The sequence below is a fragment of the Coregonus lavaretus genome, assembly GCF_964263955.1.
Source record: "Coregonus lavaretus genome assembly, chromosome: 22".
Taxonomy (NCBI): domain Eukaryota; kingdom Metazoa; phylum Chordata; class Actinopteri; order Salmoniformes; family Salmonidae; genus Coregonus; species Coregonus lavaretus.
The window spans coordinates 27,339,780-27,363,149 of record NC_140009.1 but is presented as its reverse complement, the minus strand read 5'-3'; the positions used below and the strand labels follow the sequence as shown (position 1 = coordinate 27,363,149).

The window sequence follows — 23,370 nt, the reverse complement described above, 5'->3', positions numbered from 1 at the left end:
CTCTGTATGACAGAATGTTAAAATTAGGTTAAATAAAATGTTTACACTACCCAAAAGGTTCTCATTTGGTGGAAAGACCCAACTATTGATCCTGACATTTCCTGACATCAGAAAACATTAAAGACACAGGACAAGACTAGTACTCTCCAGGGTCCTGAAATACAACCGGAACCCAAGATCCTAATGGAGTTGACTCACTGCTGCTATCACACCTGATGGGTCTATAAGACATTCAGACACAGGAGAATGACTAACGACTAGTGTTCTCCACGGTCCTGAAAGCCCATAATGAAGTTGATTCACTACAGATATTGATTCTATAATGTCTATCAGACCACATTATTAACACTACAGTATCCTCTCACAGACACATGACAACAGGACAAGGACTAGTGCTCTCCAATGTACTGAAACAACTCAATCTTCAAGTGATTACTGTCCATCACAGACCATGGACCAGCCACCACACAGCCACATGCCTCTAGAACAGACTCTAATATAAATGGACAGGTAGTCATGATTTGTGACACACAGAGCAGCAACACAACAGCACAGCAGAGAGTCATTTAGGATGAGCCAGCAGATAGCACTTCACTGGTGCCCAGGGCAGAAGGACAGGGAGAGGGAGAGCAAGAGAGAGGGGAAAGCAGAGAGTGAGAGAAAGAGAGAGGAGGAAGCAGAGGGAGAGAAAGAGAGAGGGGGAAGCAGAGAGGGAGAGAAAGAGAGAGGGGGAAGCAGAGAGGGAGAGAAAGAGAGAGGGGGAAGCAGAGAGTGAGAGAAAGAGAGGGAGAGAAAGAGAGAGGAGGAAGCAGAGAGGGAGAGAACGAGACACAGAAAGACATAGTGAGGCAAAAAGAGAGGCAGATAGATCGAGATATCTCACCATCCAGTGAGAGCCAGTCGTGTTGTGAGGAGGGAAGTGAGGGCAGGGCGCGGGCCTTGTACTCAAACACCACTGAGTTAGAGATGATCTGGTTACTGGCAGCCACCTGCAGTGTCACCAGCCCAGTGTCATGAGCTGTGGAGAGAGACAGACAGAGAGAGTCAGAGTCAGACGCTTCACTGATAACTGCTACAACTCTAACACTCCTGACCCTAACCACCTGTAGAACTCCTAGGAACATTATACTCTTCTTCTTAAAACTTCTCAGTGGCTCGGGAGACAAGTGAGACAAAATCTCAACTGAGGAACAGAGACAGGAGTAAAGACCTTCATGTATTGTATGCTGATCTAAGTCTAAAATAAAACTACTGATATCCCTGATAGATACAGTACACTGTGTTTTGAGTCAACCCTGGTGGAAGGATCCAGAGGGTGTGTCAAGGCCAGGCCACTGAGGCCAGTCTTACCTGGGCAGTAGCAGCGCAGCACACCCGGCTGGATGAGAGAGGCGGGGACAGATATCTGGTCAAACAGGCAGCTGTAGTTAGAGCTGGCCTCCTGCCATGGACCAGTGATGAGCACCTTCACTCCTCCCTGAAACAGATAAACACAGACTCACAGCGCGGGAAACGGATAATCTGGATCTGTACTGGGTATTAGGGAGCAAGTGTGAATTTGGCCATTATTTAATGTCATGCTGCCATCTTATGGAGAATAGTAGGAATAACATGAACACAGTGACATGCTCAAACTGGCTAAAATCTAGTGCAAGGGCTGCCATCTAGCGGTTGAAGAGTGTCATTGACATTACACAACCGTTTATTGTCTCTGTGCTATATTTACTGCGCTGCCATCCTGTGGTTGGACAGTGATATTACAGCCATTTTTCTGTCTTACTAAAGTGGTTGCCATCTTGTGGTTGAACAGTGTCATTGGCATTAAACCGACGTTCTCGTGGTCATAAGTTTTGAGAATGACACAAATATTAATTTTCACAAAGTCTGCTGCCTCAGTTTTTATAATGGCAATTTGCATATACTCCAGAATGAGCCCCACCGATCCATCTCGACTGGTCTGCCGACGTAATCGTCTGATGTGGTTTCAACAGGCTTCCCGTTGCGACGACCACGAAGATCCATCTGCTAGCACTGGCCCGCTAGCACGCGCAATCAACAGCCGTGCCTCCTGCTCACCTGTGCTGTAGCAGCCTACGAACTGCTCCCGGACTTACCTATTGCTGTTCACTGGACCTTATGATCACTCAGCTACACATCTGATGCCCGCTGGACTGTTCCTTTACACGGTACTCCATCCTGTTGATCTGTTTAGCCTCAGCCCAAACTTTCGTCGCCATTACCAGTTGTTGTCTCAGCCCTCTCGAATAACACCTGTGATTGCGTTATGCCTCTCTCCCATGTCAATATGCCTAGCCTATTGCTGTTTGGGTTAGTTGTTATTGTACTATTTCACTGTAAAGCCCCCAGTCCCGCTCAACCTGTCTCAGATAGCTTCTTTGTCCCACCCCCATACATGCGGAGACCGGCTCAATCGGTACCTCCAGTGATGCTATCTCTTTCATCGTTACCCAATGCTTAGGTGTACCTCCACTGTACTCATATCCTTCCATATCCTTGTCTGAACATAATGCCCTGAATCTATTCTACAATGCCCGGAAATATGCCCTGTTTATTTTCTGTACCCAACGCACTAGAAGACCAGTTCTTAAAGCCTTTAGCCATATCCTCTGGTGATGTAGGGGTTAACCCAGGCCCTGTAGCCCCCAGTATCACTCCTACCCCCCAGGCGCTATCATTTGTTGACTTCTGTAACCGTAAAAGCCTTGGTTTCTTGCATGTTAACATCAGAAGCCTCCTCCCCAAGTTTGAGTTATTCACTGCGTTAGCACACTCTGCCAACCCTGATGTTCTAGCAGTGTCTGAATCCTGGCTTAGGAAGGCCACCAAAAATTCAGAAATGTCCATCCCGAACTACAACATTTTCCATCTAGATAGAACTGCCAAAGGGGGCGGAGTTGCAATATACTGTAGAGATAGCCTGCAGAGCTCTATCATACTATCCAGGTCTGTGCCCAAACAGTTTGAGCTTCTACTTCTAAAAATCCACCTTTCCAGAAAGAAGTCTCTCACTGTTGCCGCTTGCTACAGACCCCCCTCAGCCCCCAGTTGTGCCCTGGACACCATATGTGAATTGCTTGCCCCCCATCTATCCTCAGAGATCGTACTGCTTGGTGACCTAAACTGGGATATGCTTAACACCCCGGCCGTCCTACAATCTAAACTAGATGCCCTCAATCTCACACATATTATCAAGGAACCTACCAGGTACAACCCTAAATCCGTAAACATGGGCACCCTCATAGATATCATCCTGACTAATTTACCCTCTAAATACACCTCTGCTGTCTTCAACAAGGATCTCAGCGATCACTGCCTCATTGCCTGCGTCCGTAATGGGTCCTTGGTCAAACGACCACCCCTCATCACTGTCAAACGCTCCCTAAAACACTTCAGCGAGCAGGCCTTTCTAATTGACCTGGCCCGGGTATCCTGGATGGATATTGACCTCATTCCGTCAGTAGAGGATGCCTGGATGTTCTTCAAAAGTGCTTTCCTCTCCATCTTAAATAAGCATGCCCCATTCAAAAAATTCAGAACTAAGAACAGATATAGCCCCTGGTTCACCCCAGACTTGACTGCCCTTGACCAGCACAAAAACATCCCGTGGCGTACTGCATTAGCATCGAACAGCCCCCGCGATATGCAACTTTTCAGGGAGGTCAGGAACCAATATACACAATCAGTTAGGAAAGCAAAGGCTAGCTTTTTCAAACAGAAATTTGCATCCTGTAGCACTAACTCCAAAAAGTTTTGGGACACTGTAAAGTCCATGGAGAATAAAAGCACCTCCTCCCAGCTACCCACTGCACTGAGGCTAGGAAACACTGTCACCACCGATAAATCTACGATAATCGAGAATTTCAATTAGCATTTTGCTATACTTTCCACCTGGCTACCCCTACCCCGGCCACCAGTTCTGCACTCTCCCCGACTAGAATCACTACTCTCGGTGGGTCTGACTTAGAATATGTGGACAACTACAAATACCTAAGTGTCTGGTTAGACCGTAAACTCTCCTTCCAGACTCACATTAAGCATCTCCAATCCAAAGTTAAATCTAGAATCGTCTTCCTGTTTCGCAAACAAAGCCTCCTTCACTCATGCTGCTAAACATGCCCTCGTAAAACGGACTATCCTACCGATCCTTGACTTCGGTGATGTCATTAACAAAATAGCTTCCAACACTCAACTCAGCAAATTGGATGTAGTCTATCACAGTGCCATCTGTTTTGTCACCAAAGCCCCATATACTACCCACCATTGTGACCTGTACGCTCCTGTTGGCTGGCCCTCACTACATATTCGTCGCCAAACCGACTGGCTCCAGGTCATCTATAAATCACTTCTAGGCAATTCCCTGCCTTATCATAGATCATTGGTCACCATAGCAACACCCACCAGTAGTATGCGCTCCAGCAGGTATATCTCATTGGTCATCCCCAAAGCCAACACCTCCTTTGGCCGCCATTCTTTCCAGTTCTCTGCTGCAAATGACTGGAACGAACTACAAAAATCTCTGAAGCTGGAGACACTTATCTCCCTCATTAACTTTAAGCATCAGTTGTCAGAGCAGCTTACCGATCACTGTACCTGTACACAGCCCATCTGTAATTAGCCCACCCAACTACCTCATCCCCATATTGTTATTTACATTGTTAGTTATTTTGCTCATTTGCACCCCAGTATCTCTATTTGCACATCATCTTCTGCACATCTATCACTCCAGTGTTAATACTAAATTGTAATTATTTTGCACTATGGCCTATTTATTGCCTTACCTCCATAACTTACTACATTTGCACACACTGTATATAGATGTTCTATTTTCTATTGTGTTATTGACTGTACGTTTTTGTTTATTCCATATGTAAGTCTGTGTTGTTGTTGTTTTTATCGCACTGCTTTGCTTTATCTTGGCCAGGTCGCAGTTGTAAATGAGAACTTGTTCTCAACTGGCTTACCTGGTTAAATAAAGGTGAAATAAAAATAAATAAAATAAAATGTTATGAAGAGTGATCAGATGAATTGCAATTAATTACAAAGTCCCTCTTTGCCATGAAAATGAACTTAATCCCCAAAAAACATTTCCACTGCATTTCAGCCCTGCCACAAAAGGACCAGCTGACATCATGTCAGTGATTCTCTCGTTAACACAGGTGAGAGTGTTGACGAGGACAAGGTTGGAGATCACTTTGTCATGCTGATTGAGTTAGAAAAACAGACTGGTGCTTGAAATCATTGTTCTTCCTCTGTTAACCATGGTTACCTGCAAGGAAACACGTGCCGTCATCTTTGCTTTGCACAAAAAGTGCTTCACAGGCAAGGATATTGCTGCTAGTAAGATTGCACCTAAATCAACCATTTATCGGATCATCAAGAACTTCAAGGAGAGAGGTTCAATTGTTGTGAAGAAGGCTTCAGGGCACCCAAGAAAGTCCAGCAAGCGCCAGGACCGTCTCCTAAAGTTGATTCAGCTGCGGGATCAGGGCACCACCAGTGCAGAGCTTGCTCAGGAATGGCAGCAGGCAGGTGTGAGTGCATCTGCACGCACAGTGATGCGAAGACTTTTGGAGGATGGCCTGGTGTCAAGAAGGGCAGTGAGGAAGCCACTTCTCTCCAGGAAAAACATCAGGGACAGACTGATATTCTGCAAAAGGTATAGGGATTGGACTGCTGAGGACTGGGGTAAAGTCATTTTCTCTGATGAATCCCCTTTCCGATTGTTTGGGGCATCCGGAAAAATGCTTGTCCGAAGAAGATAAGGTGAGCGCTACCATCAGTCCTGTGTCATGCCAACAGTAAAGCATCCTGAGACCATTCATGTGTGGGGTTGCTTCTCAGCCAAGGGAGTGGGCTCACTCACAATTTTGCCTAATAACACAGCCATGAATAAAGAATGGTACCAACACATCCGCCGAGAGCAACTTCTCCCAACCATCCAAGAACAGTTTGGTGACGAACAATGCCTTTTCCAGCATGATGGAGCACCTTGCCATAAGGCAAAAGTGATAACTAAGTGGCTCGGGGAACAAAACATCGACATTTTGGGTCCATGGCCAGGAAAGTCCCCAGACCTTAATCCCATTAAGAACTTGTAGTGAATCATCAAGAGGTGGGTGGACAAACAAAACCCCACAAATTCTGACAAATTCCAAGCATTGATTATGCAAGAATGGGCTGGCATCAGTCAGGATGTGGCCCAGAAGTTAATTGACAGCATGCCAGGGCAGATTGCAGAGGTCTTGAAAAAGAAGGGTCAACACTGCAAATATTGACTCTTTGCATAAACTTAATGTAATTGTCAATAAAAGCCTTTGACACTTATGGAATGCTTGTAATTATACTTCAATATACCATAGTAACATCTGACAAAAATATCTAAAAACACTGAAGCAGCAAACTTTGTGAAGACCAATACTTGTGTCATGCTCAAAACTTTTGACCACGACTGTACATACAGTACACTCCCCTCCCCTACGTATTTATTTGGACAGTGAAGGTAAAACTTTTAATTTGGCTCTATACTCCAGCATTTTGGATTTGAAATCAAATGTTAGAATGTCACCTTTTATTTGCGGGTATTTTCATATATATCTGTTTTACCATATAGAAATGAAAGCATGTTAGACTATCTAGTCTCCCCCATTTGAAGGTGTCATAAGTATTTGGACAAATTCACTTAGTGTATTCAATTTAGTCAAAAGTTTAGTATTTGGTCCCATATTCCTAGCACACAATGACTACATCAAGCTTGTGACTCTGAAAACTTGTTTGATGCATTTGCAGTTTGTTTTGGTTGTGGTTTGGATTACAGTGGCTTGCGAAAGTATTCACCCCCCTTGGCATATTTCCTATTTTATTGCCTTACAACCTGGAATTAAAATTGATTTTTGGGGGTTTGTATCATTTGATTTACACAACATGCCTACCACTTTGAAGATGCAAAATATTTTTTATTGTGAAACAAACAAGAAATAAGACAAAAAAACTGAAAACTTGAGCATGCATAACTATTCACCCCCCCAAAGTCAATACTTTGTGGAGCCACCTTTTGCAGCAATTACAGATGCAAGTCTCTTGGGGTATGTCTCTATAAGTTTGGCACATCTAGCCACTGGGATTTTTGCCCATTCTTCAAGGCAAAACTGCTCCAGCTCCTTCAAGTTGGATGGGTTCCGCTGGTGTACAGCAATCTTTAAGTCATACCACAGATTCTCAATTGGATTGAGGTCTGGGCTTTGACTAGGCCATTCCAAGATATTAAATGTTTCCCCTTAAACCACTCAAGTGTTGCTTTAGCAGTATGCTTAGGGTCATTGTCCTGCTGGAAGGTGAACCTCCGTCCCAGTCTCAAATCTCTGGAAGACTGAAACAGGTTTCCCTTAAGAATTGTAGCGCCATCCATCATTCCTTCAATTCTGACCAGTTTCCTAGTCCCTGCCGATGAAAAACATCCCCACAGCATGATGCTGCCACCACCATGCTTCACTGTGGGGATAGTGTTCTCGGGGTGATGAGAGGTGTTGGGTTTGTCTTGATGGCCAAAAAGCTCAATTTTAGTCTAATCTGACTAGAGTACCTTCTTCCATATGTTTGGGGAGTCTCGCACATGCCTTTTGGCGAACACCAAATGTGTTTGCTTATTTTTTTCTTCAAGCAATGGCTTTTTTCTGGCCACTCTTCCATAAAGCCCAGCTCTGTGGAGTGTACGGCTTAAAGTGGTCCTATGGACAGATACTCCAATCTCCGCTGTGGAGCTTTGCAGCTCCTTCAGGGTTATCTTTGGTCTCGTTGTTGCCTCTGATTAATGCCCTCCTTGCCTGGTCCGTGAGTTTTGGTGGGTGGCCCACTCTTGGCAGGTTTGTTGTGGTGCCATATTCTTTCAATATTTTAATAATGGATTGAATGGTGCTCCGTGGGATGTTCAAAGTGTCAGATATTTTTTTATAACCCAACTCTGATCTGTACTTCTTTGTCCCTGACCTGTTTGGAGAGCTCCTTGGTCTTCATGGTGCCGCTTGCTTGGTGGTGCCCCTTGCTTAGTGGTGTAGCTGACTCTGGGGCCTTTCAGAACAGGTGTATATATACTGAGATCATGTGACAGATCATGTGACACTTAGATTGCACACAGGTGGACTTTATTTAACTAATTATGTGACTTCTGAAGGTAATTGGTTGCACCAGATCTTATTTAGGGGCTTCATAGCAAAGGGGGTGAATACATATGCACGCACCACTTTTCCGTTATTTATTTTTTAGAATTTGTTGAAACAAGTTTTCATTACACTTCACCAATTTGGACTTTTGTGTATGTCCATTACATGAAATCCAAATAAAATCCATTTAAATTACAGGTTGTAATGCAACAAAATAGGAAAAATGCCAAGGGGGATGAATACTTTTGATATTTATGCCTCTGTAACTTTCTCACTCATCATTATTCAAGATTAATTCATGATTTTCCGTAATCATGTTAGCATCCACATTAATGTTGAAGTGTTCAGAAACATATTCTATTCTTATTTACAGTAAAAGTGACTCCAAAATGACACAATAAAAATCTAAAGGGATGCTGTCAAAAAGTGATTGAATTCAAACAGATTTACCCTGTGCCCAATATAGATTAATGGTAAATAATGTATTGTGTCATTTTGGAGTCACTTTTATAATTAATAAGAATATAATATGTTTCTGAACACTTTTACATTCATGTGGATGGGTAAATCCATTTGAATTCTATCACTTTTTGACAGCATCCCTTTTCATTTAAACAAACCTTTCCATACATGTTTGCCCATGGAAGAAGTGGTCAGAAAGTGACTTTTTGGACCTGAATTCCAAGACATTCAGGAGATAAAGGTGCTCAAAGTTTACCCATTTTGCATACCCTACCATACTGTGAGACATCCATGTCTTCGTTACTGGAAAAGATAAACAGTTGAGTTTGATATAATTTAAAATCTTGCAAACAGTATTGTCAAACTATTTTATAATAATACAAAAAATGTTATGACATTTTTTAACCTTTAACATCAATTATAAAAAATAATTCATATTTGCATATGTTGTAGTTTAGACACTACTTTACATAATCTGAGGTGTTTGTGTTGTGGCCGCCATCAGTTGAGACACAACATGCTCTTGAATACAGGGTGGGTGTCATTTCAATAATATAAATAGCATTCATAGAATGGACCTATCCCTTCAGACCACTGCAATTTAGCTGGTACACCATTGACATTTAAATTGAATTGACATTTTAACTTAACGCCGGTCCACCCACTGTCGAATGTCAACCTAAATAGTCATGTCTATTCTATGATCTATATTTCTATGATTTCGATATGTTTCCTGTTGAGGACAGTATCATTTAAAACAACAGGTATTCCCATTCAAGTCAACATTCTCTGATGTGTGGACCTTTGTAGTAATATTTGAAAGTTGAAATTTAAATTTGATTCCACTTTTTAATACATTTATCAGCCAAAACATGACACCCACCTTGTTTTCAAGAGCATGTAGTGACTGAACTGATGGTGGGCACAACACATGATAGATGATGTGAAATAGGGTCTAAGTTACAACATGTGCGAATATGAACAAAATTGGAGTGTAAGCGTTATTACATAATTGACGTTGAATGTTAAAAAACGTCAATTTTTATTTACAAAAATATTTTAAAGAAATTATTAAATAGTTTGACAACCCTGTTTGTAAGCTTTAAATTATATAAATCTCAAACGTTTATATTTTCCAGTGATGAAGACATGGATGTCTCATGGTATGGTGGGGTATGCAAAATGGGTCAAATTTGAGCACCTTAATCTCTTGAATGTTTTGTCACTCAGGTCCGAAAAGTCCCTTTCTGAGCACTTCTACAATGGGCAAATATGTATCAAAGGTTTCGTTCAAATCAAAAGGGGTGCTGTCAAAAAGTGATTGAATTCAAATGGATTTATCCCACAACATAACCTGAAACACAACCAAAACAAACAGCAAATGCATCCAACAAGTTTGTAGAGTCATGAGCTTGATGTTGTCATTTCGTGCTATAAATATGGGACCACATACTAAACTTTGGACTAAATGTAATACACTATAAGTGAATTTGTCCAAATACCTATGACACCTTCAAATGGGGGGACTAGATACATAAAGTGCATTCATTTCTAAATGGTACACCAGATATGTATAATAAAAGATGACATTCTGTACTTTCCCCTCATATAAAACATTTGATCTCAAATCCAAAATGCTGGAGTATAGAGCCACATTTAAAGTTTTAACTTCACTGTCCAAATATATATGTAGGGAAGTGTACATTATAGAGCTGCCATCCTGTGGTTGGACAGTATTACTGGCATTACACAGACTCCTTTACTCTCTTTTTTGTACTTTATTGAGCTGCCATCCGGTGGTTGAACAGTGATATTACAGTTCATTCAAACTATGTTGATATGTACAGGTAACTGCCAGAATAAAGGAAACACCAACATGAAGCGTCTTAATAGGGCGTTGGGTCACCACTAGCCAGATCAGCTTCAAAGCGCCTTGGCATAGATTCTGGAAATCTAGTGGAGGGATGCGGCACCATTCTTCCACAAGAAATTCCATTATTTGGTGTTTTGTTGATGGTGGTGGAAAACGCTGTCTCAGGCGCAACTCCAGAATCTCCCATAAGTGTTCAATTGGGTTGAGATCTGGTGACTGAGACGGCCATGGGATATGGTTTACATCATTTTCATGCTGATCAAACTTTTCAGTGACCACTCGTGCCCTGTGGATGGGGTCATTGTCATCCTATGAGGGCATAGCAATGGTAGCCAAAATATTGAGCAACTGGGCCTGCCCAGCATTTTTATACATGACCCTAAGCATGATGGGATGTTAATTAATTGCTTAGGAATTGCTCAGGAACCAAACCTGTGTGGAAGCACCTGTTTTCAATATACTTTATATCCCTTGTTTACTCAATAGTTTCCTTTATTTTGGCAGTTACGGTTGGTTGAAGGAAAGCCATTTTTTCTGTCTGACCAAAGTGAAACTTGAGAAATTGCCTCTCTGTATGCGTTTACCCAATCATAACTGCAAAACTATTTTGTAACTACATTTGGTAACTACATTGGAGTGTAATGCTTTGTGAAATAAGGAGTACATGCACTAATAGCATGGTGGAGGCTCACCTCAGGGTAGGACCACTCGGGGGAGTAGTCAGTGACCATGAAAAGTCTCCCTGTGGCCTGCAACATCCCCAGGGCCCCGTGGGCCACGGCTGCAGACACTACCTCCGCCACATCCATGTATGCCAGAGATCCTGGCTCTGTCCCTGCACCCCCAGCCCCAGCACCAAGAGACTGAGGGCTGCAGCAGGGCTGGAGACAGAGCTCTGAGGGGCTATATCCTGCCCCCCGGGCCCCTCCTACCCCTCCGTCCTCCTGGCCCTGCTGGGGAGCTCCGCTAGGCGTGGGCTGACCGTCTGAGCCGTGGTTGGCCACCAGCTGGTGGTTGTAAAGAGCTCCTCCGGCCGCCATGTTGGTTCCACTACCGTCCACAGAGATGAAGTCATTGATGAGATCAGAGAACTGGTTTCCAAAGGAGATGTCGAAGTGGTCCAGGCTGATCTCCATGCCTCCCCCTCCCCCTCCCCCGTTGGAGGCCGCTCCGCCCAGGCCCTGGTGGGGCCCCACGGTGTTGTAGAGGCCCTGGACCATCCCAGCCCCCTGGAGGAGGGGCTGCAACTGCTGCTGCTGCTGCTGCTGTGAGCGGTTGCTGCCGTCGTTGTTGATGCTATTTCCGTTATGCATGGTCACTCCTTCCCCTCCTCCTCCGCCTCCCTGACCTCCTCCCCCATTGGCCTGCTGCAGGTAGTGCTCTGTCCCTCCTCCCTCTGGGTTGCCTCCTCCACAGGCCTGGAGGTGATCCCCAGGCTTCAGTAGACCCTCTCCGTTCTCTGTTCCCCCTGCCTGGCCTGAGCCCACGCTGCCTGGCTGCTCCAGACCCACCACCTCCTCATGTTCTGGCCCCAGCCCAGGGAAGCCCCCCTGGTACTGCAGAAGCTGGAGAGATCCAGGCCCCTGCCCTGGCCCCTCGGTGGGGGAGCCCCCGTTGCAGTTGGCCCTGTGGTGGCTCTGGTGGTGGTGGTGGAGGTGGCCGTTGATGCCAGGGGAGTCCGTCTTGACCACCTGCAGGCCCATGTAGGCTGTGGAGTCGTGGGAGTTGTGCTCCATCAGGTGAGTCTTCTGTCCCATGGAGGACCTGCCCTGCTGGGCCTGGCCGGGCTGCTGGGTGTCCTGGAGGAAGAAGCTGGGCGAGTGGCTCTGGTGGGAGAGGTGGGGGCTGTTCATAGCCTGGCCGTAGCCCACTGACCCAGCCCCGGATGAGTATTCCTGCTTGGCATCGATGGCGCTGAAGTCCATCTGTTCCAGGGTGGTGCTGGGGCTCAGACCTCCTCCAGAGGGCAGCAGAGAGCCAGCCGGGGTCAGGCCGAGGGAGCCCTGTGCTGAACCAGCCCCAGAGGAACCAGACACACCTCCTCCACAGCTCACCACCGCCCCCACCTGGTAGCCCTGCTCTGTGGCCAGCTGCTGCTCAAAGGACATGTCCTCCGTCTTGATGTTCTTCACCAGAGCAGAGTTGAAGCTGTATCCAGAGTCTGACATGGAGGGAGAGCGCTGCATGCTGCCGTTGGTGCCGTTGGAGGAAGAGGAGGAAGACGAGGAGCTGCCGCTCCCCTTCAGCCTGCTGCCCCCGTAGGTCTGGCCCTGCTTGGGGTTGTTGAGGAAGCAGTCAGGGTCAAAGTTCATGGTGGTCTCAGGTATCTTCATGCCTCCGGCATCCAGGCTACTGGACAGGACCAGCTCCTCAGACACCCCGGCTGCAGACAGCATGGATAGCCCATCTGCTCCCCCCGCCCCCCCGGGACCCTCCCCAGCCCCTCCGCCGGGGAAGGCAAACTTGTGGTTGTCTGCCACAACACTGGACAACACCAGGCCCTGGGAAGCTGCGTCGGGGCCCATGAGGTGGGCGTTGGGGCCCCCATTGGGGGACATGCTGTAGACAGGGTCCCCGGTCACCTCAGACATGAATACGCTCTGGGAGAGGCTGGACATGACGGAAGCCACGTGGCCCATCCCCGTCACCACGGGACTGTCAGCCATGTCTGGGTCGCTGTTCAGACCGCTGCTGATGGACACGGGGGAGTTCTGGGTGGTGTCAGGGACCTCCACCTGGTTGGTGGAGGACACCTCCGTGCTGTTCTGGTGCAGGAGAACAGGCTTGGGGATCTTGCCATTGCGTTTCTCCCTGGCGCTGCCCCCTCCCCCTCCGGAGCTTTTCCCTCCCCCTCCATGGCTGCTGTGCTCGGTCTTGCCCTCAGACACATCGTTGTTCTGGACCTCAGAGTGACCGCTGCTGTAGCCTCCACGGGGGTCCACCTTGGGGGAGATGATGCGGTGTTTGGCGCTGTTGCACTTGTGGTGCACACTGCTCCCTGCACCTGTTAGAGGGAGAAAAGAGAGGTTACTGAGAGATAGCTCTAGATACAGTAGAAGTCATCAGTCATCTAGAAAGAATGTAGAATAGTACAGTGAATCTCTGTGACACAAGCAACGCGCATGCCCCGCCCACCTGAGGATCTCACTTAAACCTCACTGTATTGATTACTTTCATTTTACTACTGCGACTCTTTCATACACCTCCTTGTGCTGTCGTTTTTTCCCGTTAACGTTACGACCACAGAATTTTAAAAAATCCCCTGTCAAACCACTCCGGTATTGGCTGAAATGGGCTCAATGGAATACATAGTCTTTCCGTTTAATCTATAAGAATGATAAAGCTTTGTCTGGGATTTAATGAACTGCCTCAAAACTTACTTAGAAGAAAGATAACTTTATTTGTGGAATTCTTTGTGGAATTAAAAAAGTTATAATTTAATACAGTTGAAATATTTACAAATTACAATGAACAAAAATATAAACGCAACATGTAAATGGTCAGGCAGACAGAGTGTATGGCGTCGTGTAGGCGAGTGGTTTGCTGATGTCAACGTTGTGAACAGAGTGCCCCATGGTGACGGTGGGGTTATGGTATGGGCAGGTATAAGCAACGGACAATGAACACAATTGCATTTTATCGATGGCAATTTGAATGCACAGAGATACCGTGACGAGATCCTGAGGTCCATTGTCGTGACATTCATCCGCCGCCATCACCTCGTGTTTCAGCATGATAATGCACAGCCCATTGTCACAATTCCTGGATGCTGAAAATGTCCCAGTTCTTCCATGGCCTGCATACTCAGCAGATATGTCACCCATTGAGCATGTTTGGGATGCTCTGGATCGACATGTACAACAGCATATTCCAGTTCCTGCCAATATCCAGCAACTTCGCACAGCCATTGTAGAGGAATGGGACAACATTCCACAGGCCACAATCAACAAACAGCCTGATCAACTCTATGCAAAGGAGATGTGTCACGTTGCATGAGGCAAATGGTGGTCACACCAGATACTGACTGGTTTTCTGATCCATGCCCCTACCTTAAGGTATCTGTGACCAACATATGCATATCTGTATTCCCAGTCATGTGAAATCCATAGATTAGGGCCTAATTTATTTATTTAAATTGAATGATTTCCTTATACAGTACCAATCAAACGTTAGAACACACCAACTCATTCCAGGGTTTTTCTTTATTTTGACTATTTTCTACATTGTAGAATAATAGTGAAGACATCAAAACTGTGAAATGACACATATGGAATATTGTAGTAACCAAAAAAGTGTTAAACAAATCAAAATATATTTTATATTTGAGATGCTTCAAAGTAGCCATCCTTTGCCTTGATGACAGCTTTGCACACTTGGCATTCTCTCAACCAGCTTCATAAGGTAGTCACCTGGAATTTCATTAACAAGTGTGCCTTGTTAAAAGTTAATTTGTGGAATTTCTTTCCTTCCTAATGCGTTTGAGCCAATCAGTTGTGTTGTGACAAGGTAGGGGTGGTATACAGAAGATAGCCCTATTTGGTAAAAGACCAAGTCTATATTATGGCAAGAACAGCTCAAATAAGCAAAGAGAAATGACAGTCCATCATTACTTTAAGACATGAAGGTCAGTCAAGCCGGAAAATGTCAAGTACTTTGAAAGTGCAGTTGCAAAAACCATCAAGCGCTATGAAGAAACTGGCTCTCATGAGGGCTGCCACATGAAAGGAAGACCCAGAGTTACCTCTGCTGCAGAGGATAAGTTGATTAGAGTTAACTGCACCTCAGATTGCAGCCCAAATAAATGCTTCATAGAGTTCAAGTAGCAGACACATCTCAACATCAACTGTTCAGAGGAAACTGCGTGAATCAGGCCTTCATGGTCGAATTGCTGCAAACAAACCACTACTAAAGGACACCAGTAAGAAAAAGAAACATGAGCAATGGACATTAGACTAGTGGAAATCTGTCCTTTGGTCTGATGAGTCCAAATTTGAGATTTTTGGTTCCAACCGCCGTGTCTTTGTGAGACGCAGAGTATGTGAATGGATGATCTCCGCATTTATGCATGGAGCAGGAGGTGTGATGGTGTGGCGGTGCTTTGCTGGTCACACTGTCAGGGATTTATTTAGAATTCAAGGCATACTTAACCAGCATGGCTACCACAGCATTCTGCAGCGATACGCCATCCCATCTGGTTTGCGCTTAGTGGGACTATCATTTGTTTTTCAACAGGACAATGACCCAACACACCTCCAGAATGTGTAAGGGCTATTTGACCAAGAAGGAGAGTGATGGAGTGCTGCATCAGATGACCTGGCCTCCACAATCACCTGACCTCAACCCAATTGAGATGGTTTGGGATGAGTGGGACCGCAGAGTGAAGGAAAAGCAGCCAACAAGTGCTCAGCATGTGGGAACTCCTTCAAGACTGTTGGAAAAGCATTCCAGGTGAAGCTGGTTGAGAGAATGCCAAGAGTGTGCAAAGCTGTCATCAAGGCAAAGGGTGGCTACTTTGAAGAATCTCAAATATAAAATATATTTTGATTTGTTTAACACCCAAATACAGGTGTGCCAAGATTGTAGCATCTCGTGCCAAGATTCGATGCTGTAATCGCTGCCAAAGGTGCTTCAATAAAGTACTGAGTAAAGGGTCTGAATACATTTGTAAATGTGATATTTCAGTTTTACATTTAATAAATCAGCAAAAAATTCTAACGTTTTTGCTTCGTCATTATGTGGTATTGTGTGTAGATTGATGAAAAAAAACAAACAATTTAATCAATTTTGGAATAAGGCTGTAACGTAACAAAATGTGGAAAAAATCAAGGGGTCTGAATACTTTCCGAAGGCACTTTGCATAAGTATTCAGACCATTTACTCAGTACTTTGTTGAAGCACCTTTGGCAGTGATTACAGCCTTGAGTCTTCTTGGGTATGACGCTACAAGCTTGGCACACCTGTATTTGGGGAGTTTCTCCCATTCTTCTCTGCAGATCTTCTCAAGCGCTGTCAGGTTGGATGGGGAGCGTCGCTGCACAGCTATTTTCAGGTCTCTCCTGAGATGTTCGATCAGGTTCAAGTCCGGGCTCTTGCTGGGCCACTCAAGGACATTCAGAGACTTGTCCTGAAGCCACCCCTGTGTTGTCTTGGCTGTGTGTTTAGGGTCGTTGTCCTGTTGGAAGGTGAACCTTCGCCCCAGTCTGAGCTCCTGAGAGCACTGGATCAGGTTTTCATCAAGGATCTTTTTGTACTTTGCTCCGTTCATCTTTGCCTCGATCCTGACTAGTCTCCCAGTCCCTGCCGCTTAAAAACATCCCCACAGCATGATGCTGTCACCACCATACTTCACCGTAGGGATGGTGCCAGGTTTCCTCCAGACGTGACGCTTGGCATTCAGACCAAAGAGTTCAATCTTGGTTTCATCAGACCAGAGAATCTTGTTTCTCATGGTCTGAGAGTCCTTTAGGTGCCTTTTGCCAAACTCCAAGTTGGCTGTCATGTGCCTTTTACTGAGGAGTGGCTTCCGTCTGGCCACTCTACCATAAAGGCCTGATTGGTGGAGTGCTGCAGAGATGATTGTCCTTCTGAAAGTTTCTCCCATCTCCATAGAGGAACTCTGGAGCTCTGTCAGAGTGACCATCGTGTTCCTGGTCACCTCCATGACCAAGACCCTTCTCCCCCGATTGCTCAGTTTGGCCGGGCGGCCAGCTCTAGGAAGAGTCTTGGTGGTTCCAAACTTCTTCCATTTAAGAATGATGGAGGCCACTGTGTTGTTGGGGACCTTCAATGCTGCAGAAATGTTTTGGTACACTTCCCCAGATCTGTGCCTCGACACAATCCTGTCTCGGAGCTCTATGGATAATTCCTTCGACCTCATGGCTTGGTTTTTGCTATGACATGCACTGTCAACTGTGGGATCTTATATAGACAGGTGTGTGCCTTTCCAAATCAATTTAATTTAAATAATATAATAATATGCCATTTAGCAGACGCTTTTATCCAAAGCGACTTACAGTCGTGCGTGCATACATTTTTGTGTATGGGTGGTCCCGGGGATCGAACCCACTACCTTAGCGTTACAAGCGCCGTGCTCTACCAGCTGAGCTACAGAGGACCATATATTGGGACCAATTTACCACAGGTGGACTCCAATCAAGTTGTAGAAACATCTCAAGGATGATCAATGTAAACAGGATGCACCTGGGCTCAATTTTGAGTCTCATAGCACAGGGTCTGAATACTTATGTAAATAAGGTATTTCTGTTTTTTATTTTTAATACAATTGCTAAAAACCTGATTGATGAGGGAAAATGTAATTTAATCAATTTTAGAATAAGGCTGTAACATAACAAAATGTGGAAAAAGTCAAGGGGTCTGAATGCTTTCCAAATGAGTGCTTTCTAAGAAAAAAAATGAAAATCTACAATAAATGAATACCTGAATTCCCACCAAAATCCCTGAACGTCATTCATTATTTGTCCGTGCCAGTTAACATTTTTATGTGCTATATTTCAGTCAATATCTGATGGATTACTATTTTAATGGAGTATCTTCATCCATTCTCCAACTGTTGCATTTATTAGAATTGTTTTAAAAACCTTTTTACAATTTCAGTGATCATTGCTAGTGACACTGTAATTCACAAACTAAATCTAATGGAAGGTTGTGAACGACTTGTTACAACAGCTCAGCAGAATGCAGACAATAAACAATAAGAAAACTGCCTGTGCTTTTGTACCTAAACAAATCACCTGAACAGAACATCATTATCCAAGTAATTGTAATTGAAGCAATTGTTTGATTGATTGGTGTGACTTTTGATACTATTTGAACTTTTATCAATAAAACACAAGAGAGCCATGACCCTGACACTTTCCACATTCACTCTGAGCATAATATATGACCTCTACCTCTTCTCCTTCTCCCAATTGTTTTACATTTTAGTCATTTACCAGATGCTCTTATCCAGAGCGACTTACATTGATGCATTCCTCTTAAGATAGCTAGGTGAGACAACAACACATCTAAATCGTAGCAAGTACATTTTCCCTCAACCAAGTAGTTATCAGCAAAGTCAGTGCTAGGACTAGTCCTTTGACTACACCTACACCATCTCCCCTTTCTCTCTGCCCCCTGCCCCCTATCTACCTCTATCCCCTCGCCCTTACCCAGGGTGCCTGTGCAGAGGCAGTTGTGGGTCCGGGGAGGTGGCTTGGTTTGGTGGCTGTCCAGAATCTGCTGCACCAGCTGCTCCACTGAGAAGCCAGAGCTGCTGTTCCCGTTGCTGCAAGTCCACTTGATGCCATGAACTGCCGGGAGAGAGGAGACAGAGATGTCAACCAGTCCAGACCAACAGACCACCACCACCCACACCCACACTACTGCAGGCTGCACCCCTATAACCCTGTGACCCACCCGCATCTCTACACCCTAAACCCCACCTAATAGTCTGCTTATGGATAGTTTAGACAGCACTATTTGCATTAAGCTCTATTTGGACAGCAGCACATCTCTCACGTCTCCTCTCTTTCCCCACACTGCCCAACATACCTACTGTGCTGTGCACTACTTGATGAAAGTAGCCAACCACACACAGGCCTGTTAGCACACACAGGCATGTTGGCTCCCTGCCTTGTTTCATTGTATTTGCCTATGGCTGCCTGTACCTCTGCTGGGGCTGTGATGTGGAAAACCACTGGAGAGGAACACAGTCTAGCTGCTAGATGAAGGAGAAGAGAGCCATTCTCCTGCATAACTGCATTCCTGCCTGGCTGGAATGCTCTGGTCACACATGGCTAGCACCTCCTAATACCTTTTACTGCTTTCCTGGCTCTGGCTTAGCAGCCAGGCTCCACTTCTCATCAGGGTGATAGTGATGCTGCTAACACAGGCAGCAGGCCTATCATATCACACGTCATTGCTGCTATTGCTGCTGTTGCAGCACCATGTTCTCAACCGGAAAACAACAAATATGGTAATATTTCCGAAGTGGAGCATATTTCAAATATCAAACAAAATCAAGACAGCTCTAATATGGGTTCCCACATCTCACTACCTCCCTCAGTTAAATAGGCAGAAGAAAGGGAGAGAGAGGAGAGAGTAAATGTGTGTGTGTGTGTGTCTGTGTGCGTTAGAGAGAGAGACAGAGAGAGCGAGAGAGAGAGAGAGAGAGCGAGAGAGAGAGAGAGAGAGAGAGAGAGAGAGAGAGCCTGTGCATGTGAGAAATAAAGGGAAAGAGACAGGGCGAAATAAGAACGCTGCTCCAGACAGAGACAGAGACAGGGAAAAGGCTAATCAGGGTGCTTTCACTTCAATGCTGGCGGATCACTAGCTGATTACCAGAAAATCACCAGTAGATGCCAGCAGAGCAGTAGTCATGCATACGGTCAGATTCAGCAGGCGGCATGCAGCCCTCTGCTCCACTGAACACTACACTACTGAACACTACAGCCGGCCAGGGCCAAGGAAATACAGAAACATACCTGCCACAACACATCAGACTAACAATGCCGTGATAGCAACAACAAATTACTCTGGCTACATGAGCTCAGATTAAGAGTCCCAAAGACATTGCTTGAAATATGCATAACAGTAATGAAGGCACAGCTTAAAAAATATATAATTTATGTATTCATGTACGTACTGTATATCTGTTCTTTAACTCTTTCTCTGTGAATTAGATATATATTCAAATGAGCTGTCTGACTTAATAACTGTTTGGCATCAGTAACACATCAGAGATGTATAGTTGTGATGATGTAGGCATTGGTGACACGGGGATAAGTTGTTGTTGACACGGGGATAAGTTGTTGTTGACACGGGAATTCGTTTTTGGTGTCCTGACGCGGGTCCCCCTTCGTGACAAAGCCAGAGCAGAGCTACAGTAGAGAGCTGACTCAGAGCTTTGACAGACCTCAGAGTGTCAGCGCAACGCTACCGCTTACATCCACCATGTATCCCCACTCCCGCTAGTCCAAACAATCCTGCAGCTGCCTCACTATGGCACTGATTGATGCCCCGTGCCACTGCCAGGGTTTGTCATAGGTCACTAAAGGCTCTCCTGCATCACTACCACCACCACAACCAGCTCATTCCTGTGACATCATTAGATTCGGCCATGCATGTTAGGGATGTTGGCTGATGAGCATTACCTTTCTTCAGGATACACAGATCACATCATATTGCCTTTTGCACCACTGGGCACTGACTGGGGTAAGGGTGCCGTGCCCTGCTAGTCTGGCCTAACCCTGGATGGGTGGTTTGGAGGGATGAAGGGAGGGAAAGAAGGAGAGAGAGGGAGGGATGGATGGATGGAGGGAGGCTGGTGGTGTGTTTGTCTGAGCTCCTGACGCATTCATGCGCTATCAGCAGGTTTGGGGCATGGCTGACTCCATGGCTGGGGATAGGGCAAGGGTTAGAGCATCACTGGGCCGGGCTACTGCCTGTTCACTACATTAGAGGAGGGGAGTGAGTCAAGTTGCCTGGCTGGTCTGCTGCCTTCTCATCGGTCGATCTGCCCTCTCATAGTATGACTGAGCAGAGAAACCAGTCTCTGACCTCCAGTCCAACCTTCAACCCTCATCTGTGGATCTCTCCCCGAGCCTCAGCAATATCCCCTAGGGCGGGGGGAAGGAACAGGTCAGACAAGGCCATGGTGAGTATCTGTGTGGATGTCCTGTACTTGTGTATTTGAAATGTGTAGTTGTATTTGTGTATGTGTATGTACAGTAGTTGTGTGTGGTTATGTCTGCTATGGTAAGTATGTTTTGGTGTGGAGCAAAACACAAACAGCTTTACGAGGCTCTAGTGAACCATATCAACTGAATTCTTGCTTTGTTTTTGTGTCATTAGACATGTTAAAGGCTTTGTGCAGTGGGACATCATGTGAGTATAAAACAAGAGGGAAAGAAGACAATTATATATTGCAGAAGTTCAACTCTAGAAAGAGAAATTGGCATGCTCAGTTCAAATGTTTGTAGTATTGGCATGCTCAGTTCAAATGTTTGTAGTAAAACAATTCTTTGGGTGCCGGGTTTAAAAGGCATATACTGGAATAAAGGAAAAACCTGCACTAACTGAAATATTCTTTGCGTTTTAATGTCTTATTTTTTAGCAGCAGAGGTCAAAACAAATGGACGCATTTCGGCAGAAGCCTTCGTCATCCAGAACCTTCGGCAGCCAGAACCTTCGTCAGCCAGAACAACAGACATCCACCCATATTTATAAACTCAGCAAAAAAAGAAACGTCCTCTCACTGTCAACTGCGTTTATTTTCAGCAAACTTAACATGTGTAAATATTTGTATGAACATAACAAGATTCAACAACTGAGACATAAACTGAACAAGTTCCACAGACATGTGACTAACAGAAATTGAATAATGTGTCCCTGAACAAAGGGGGGGTCAAAATCTAAAGTAACATTCAGTATCTGGTGTGGCCACCAGCTGCATTAAGTACTGCAGTGCATCCTCCTCATGGACTGCACCAGATTTGCCAGTTCTTGCTGTGAGATGTTACCCCACTCTTCCACCAAGGCACCTGCAAGTTCCCGGATATTTCTGGGGGGAATGGCCCTAGCCCTCACCCTCAGATCCAACAGGTCCCAGATGTGCTCAATGGGATTGAGATCCGGGCTCTTCGCTAGCCATGGCAGAACACTGACATTCCTGTCTTGTTCACGCACAGAACGAGCAGTATGGCTGGTGGAATTGTCATGCTGGAGGGTCATGTCAGGATGAGCCTGCAGGAAGGGTACGACATGAGGGAGGAGGATATCTTCCCTGTAATGCACAGCATTGAGATTGCCTGCAATGACAACAAGCTCAGTCCGATGATGCTGTGACACAACGCCCCAGACCATGACGGACCCTCCACCTCGATCCCGCTCCAGAGTACAGACCTCGGTGTAACGCTCATTTCTTCGACGATAAACGCGAATCCGACCATACACCCCTGGTGTGACAAAACCGCGACTCGTCAGTGAAGAGCACTTTTTGCCAGTCCTGTCTGGTCCTGCGACAGTGGGTTTGTGCCCATAGGCGACGTTGTTGCCGGTGATGTCTGTTGAGGACTTGCCTTACAACAGGCCTACAAGCCCTCAGTCCAGCCTCTCTCAGCCTATTGCGGACAGTCTGAGCACTGATGGAGGGATTGTGCGTTCCTGGTGTAACTCGGGCAGTTGTTGTTGCCATCCTGTACCTGTCCCGCAGGTGTGATGTTTGGATGTACCGATCCTGTGCAGGTGTTGTTACACGTGGTCTGCCACTTCGAGGACGATCAGCTGTCCGTCCTGTCTCCCTGTAGCGCTGTCTTAGGTGTCACAGTACGGACATTGCAATTTCTTGCCCTAGCCACATCTGCAGTCCTCATTCATACATTACAGTCATTTAGCAGACGCTCTTATCCAGAGCGACTTACAGGAGCAATTCAAGTTAAGTGCCTTGCTCAAGGGCACATCGACAGATTTTTCACCTAGTCGGCTCGGGGATTAGAACCAGCGACCTTTCGGTTACTGGCACAACGCTCTTAACCACTAAGCTACCTGCCGCTACATAACTTTTCTACGGTTTTCCACAAGAACTTCAAAATAAAATAATAATAAACAAAGAAAAGCGCACCTGTTGCCCACAGGAATCAACCTAAGAGGACTTCTTAATTAAGGCCCTTTAGGGCTCTCTGTTTGAAAGGTATGGATATAATATGCATCTCTGTAACAGCAAGTTCTCTATCAAATTCTATTCTCCCAAGAAAATAACTATTTTATATTTACTGTGCCTTCGGAAAGCACTCAGACCCCCTTGACTTTTTTCACATTTTGTTACGTTACAGCCTTATTCTAAAATGGATTAAATTGGTT

General features: G+C 45.4%; 1 protein-coding gene across 1 annotated transcript in view; it reads right to left on the bottom strand.

Moving 5' to 3' along the window:
• Positions 1 to 23,370, bottom strand: part of camta1a (calmodulin binding transcription activator 1a) — a gene marked incomplete at its 3' end in the record, with an annotated part of 435,119 nt that overhangs the window by 28,341 nt on the left and 383,408 nt on the right. The window contains exons 8-11 of the mRNA XM_084187479.1: positions 18,681 to 18,821; positions 11,205 to 13,516; positions 1,351 to 1,477; positions 884 to 1,018 (exon numbers count right to left, since the gene is read on the bottom strand). Of these exons, the coding sequence (XP_084043605.1) occupies positions 884 to 1,018; positions 1,351 to 1,477; positions 11,205 to 13,516; positions 18,681 to 18,821 (2,715 nt within the window). The remainder of the gene's footprint in view (positions 1 to 883; positions 1,019 to 1,350; positions 1,478 to 11,204; positions 13,517 to 18,680; positions 18,822 to 23,370) is intronic.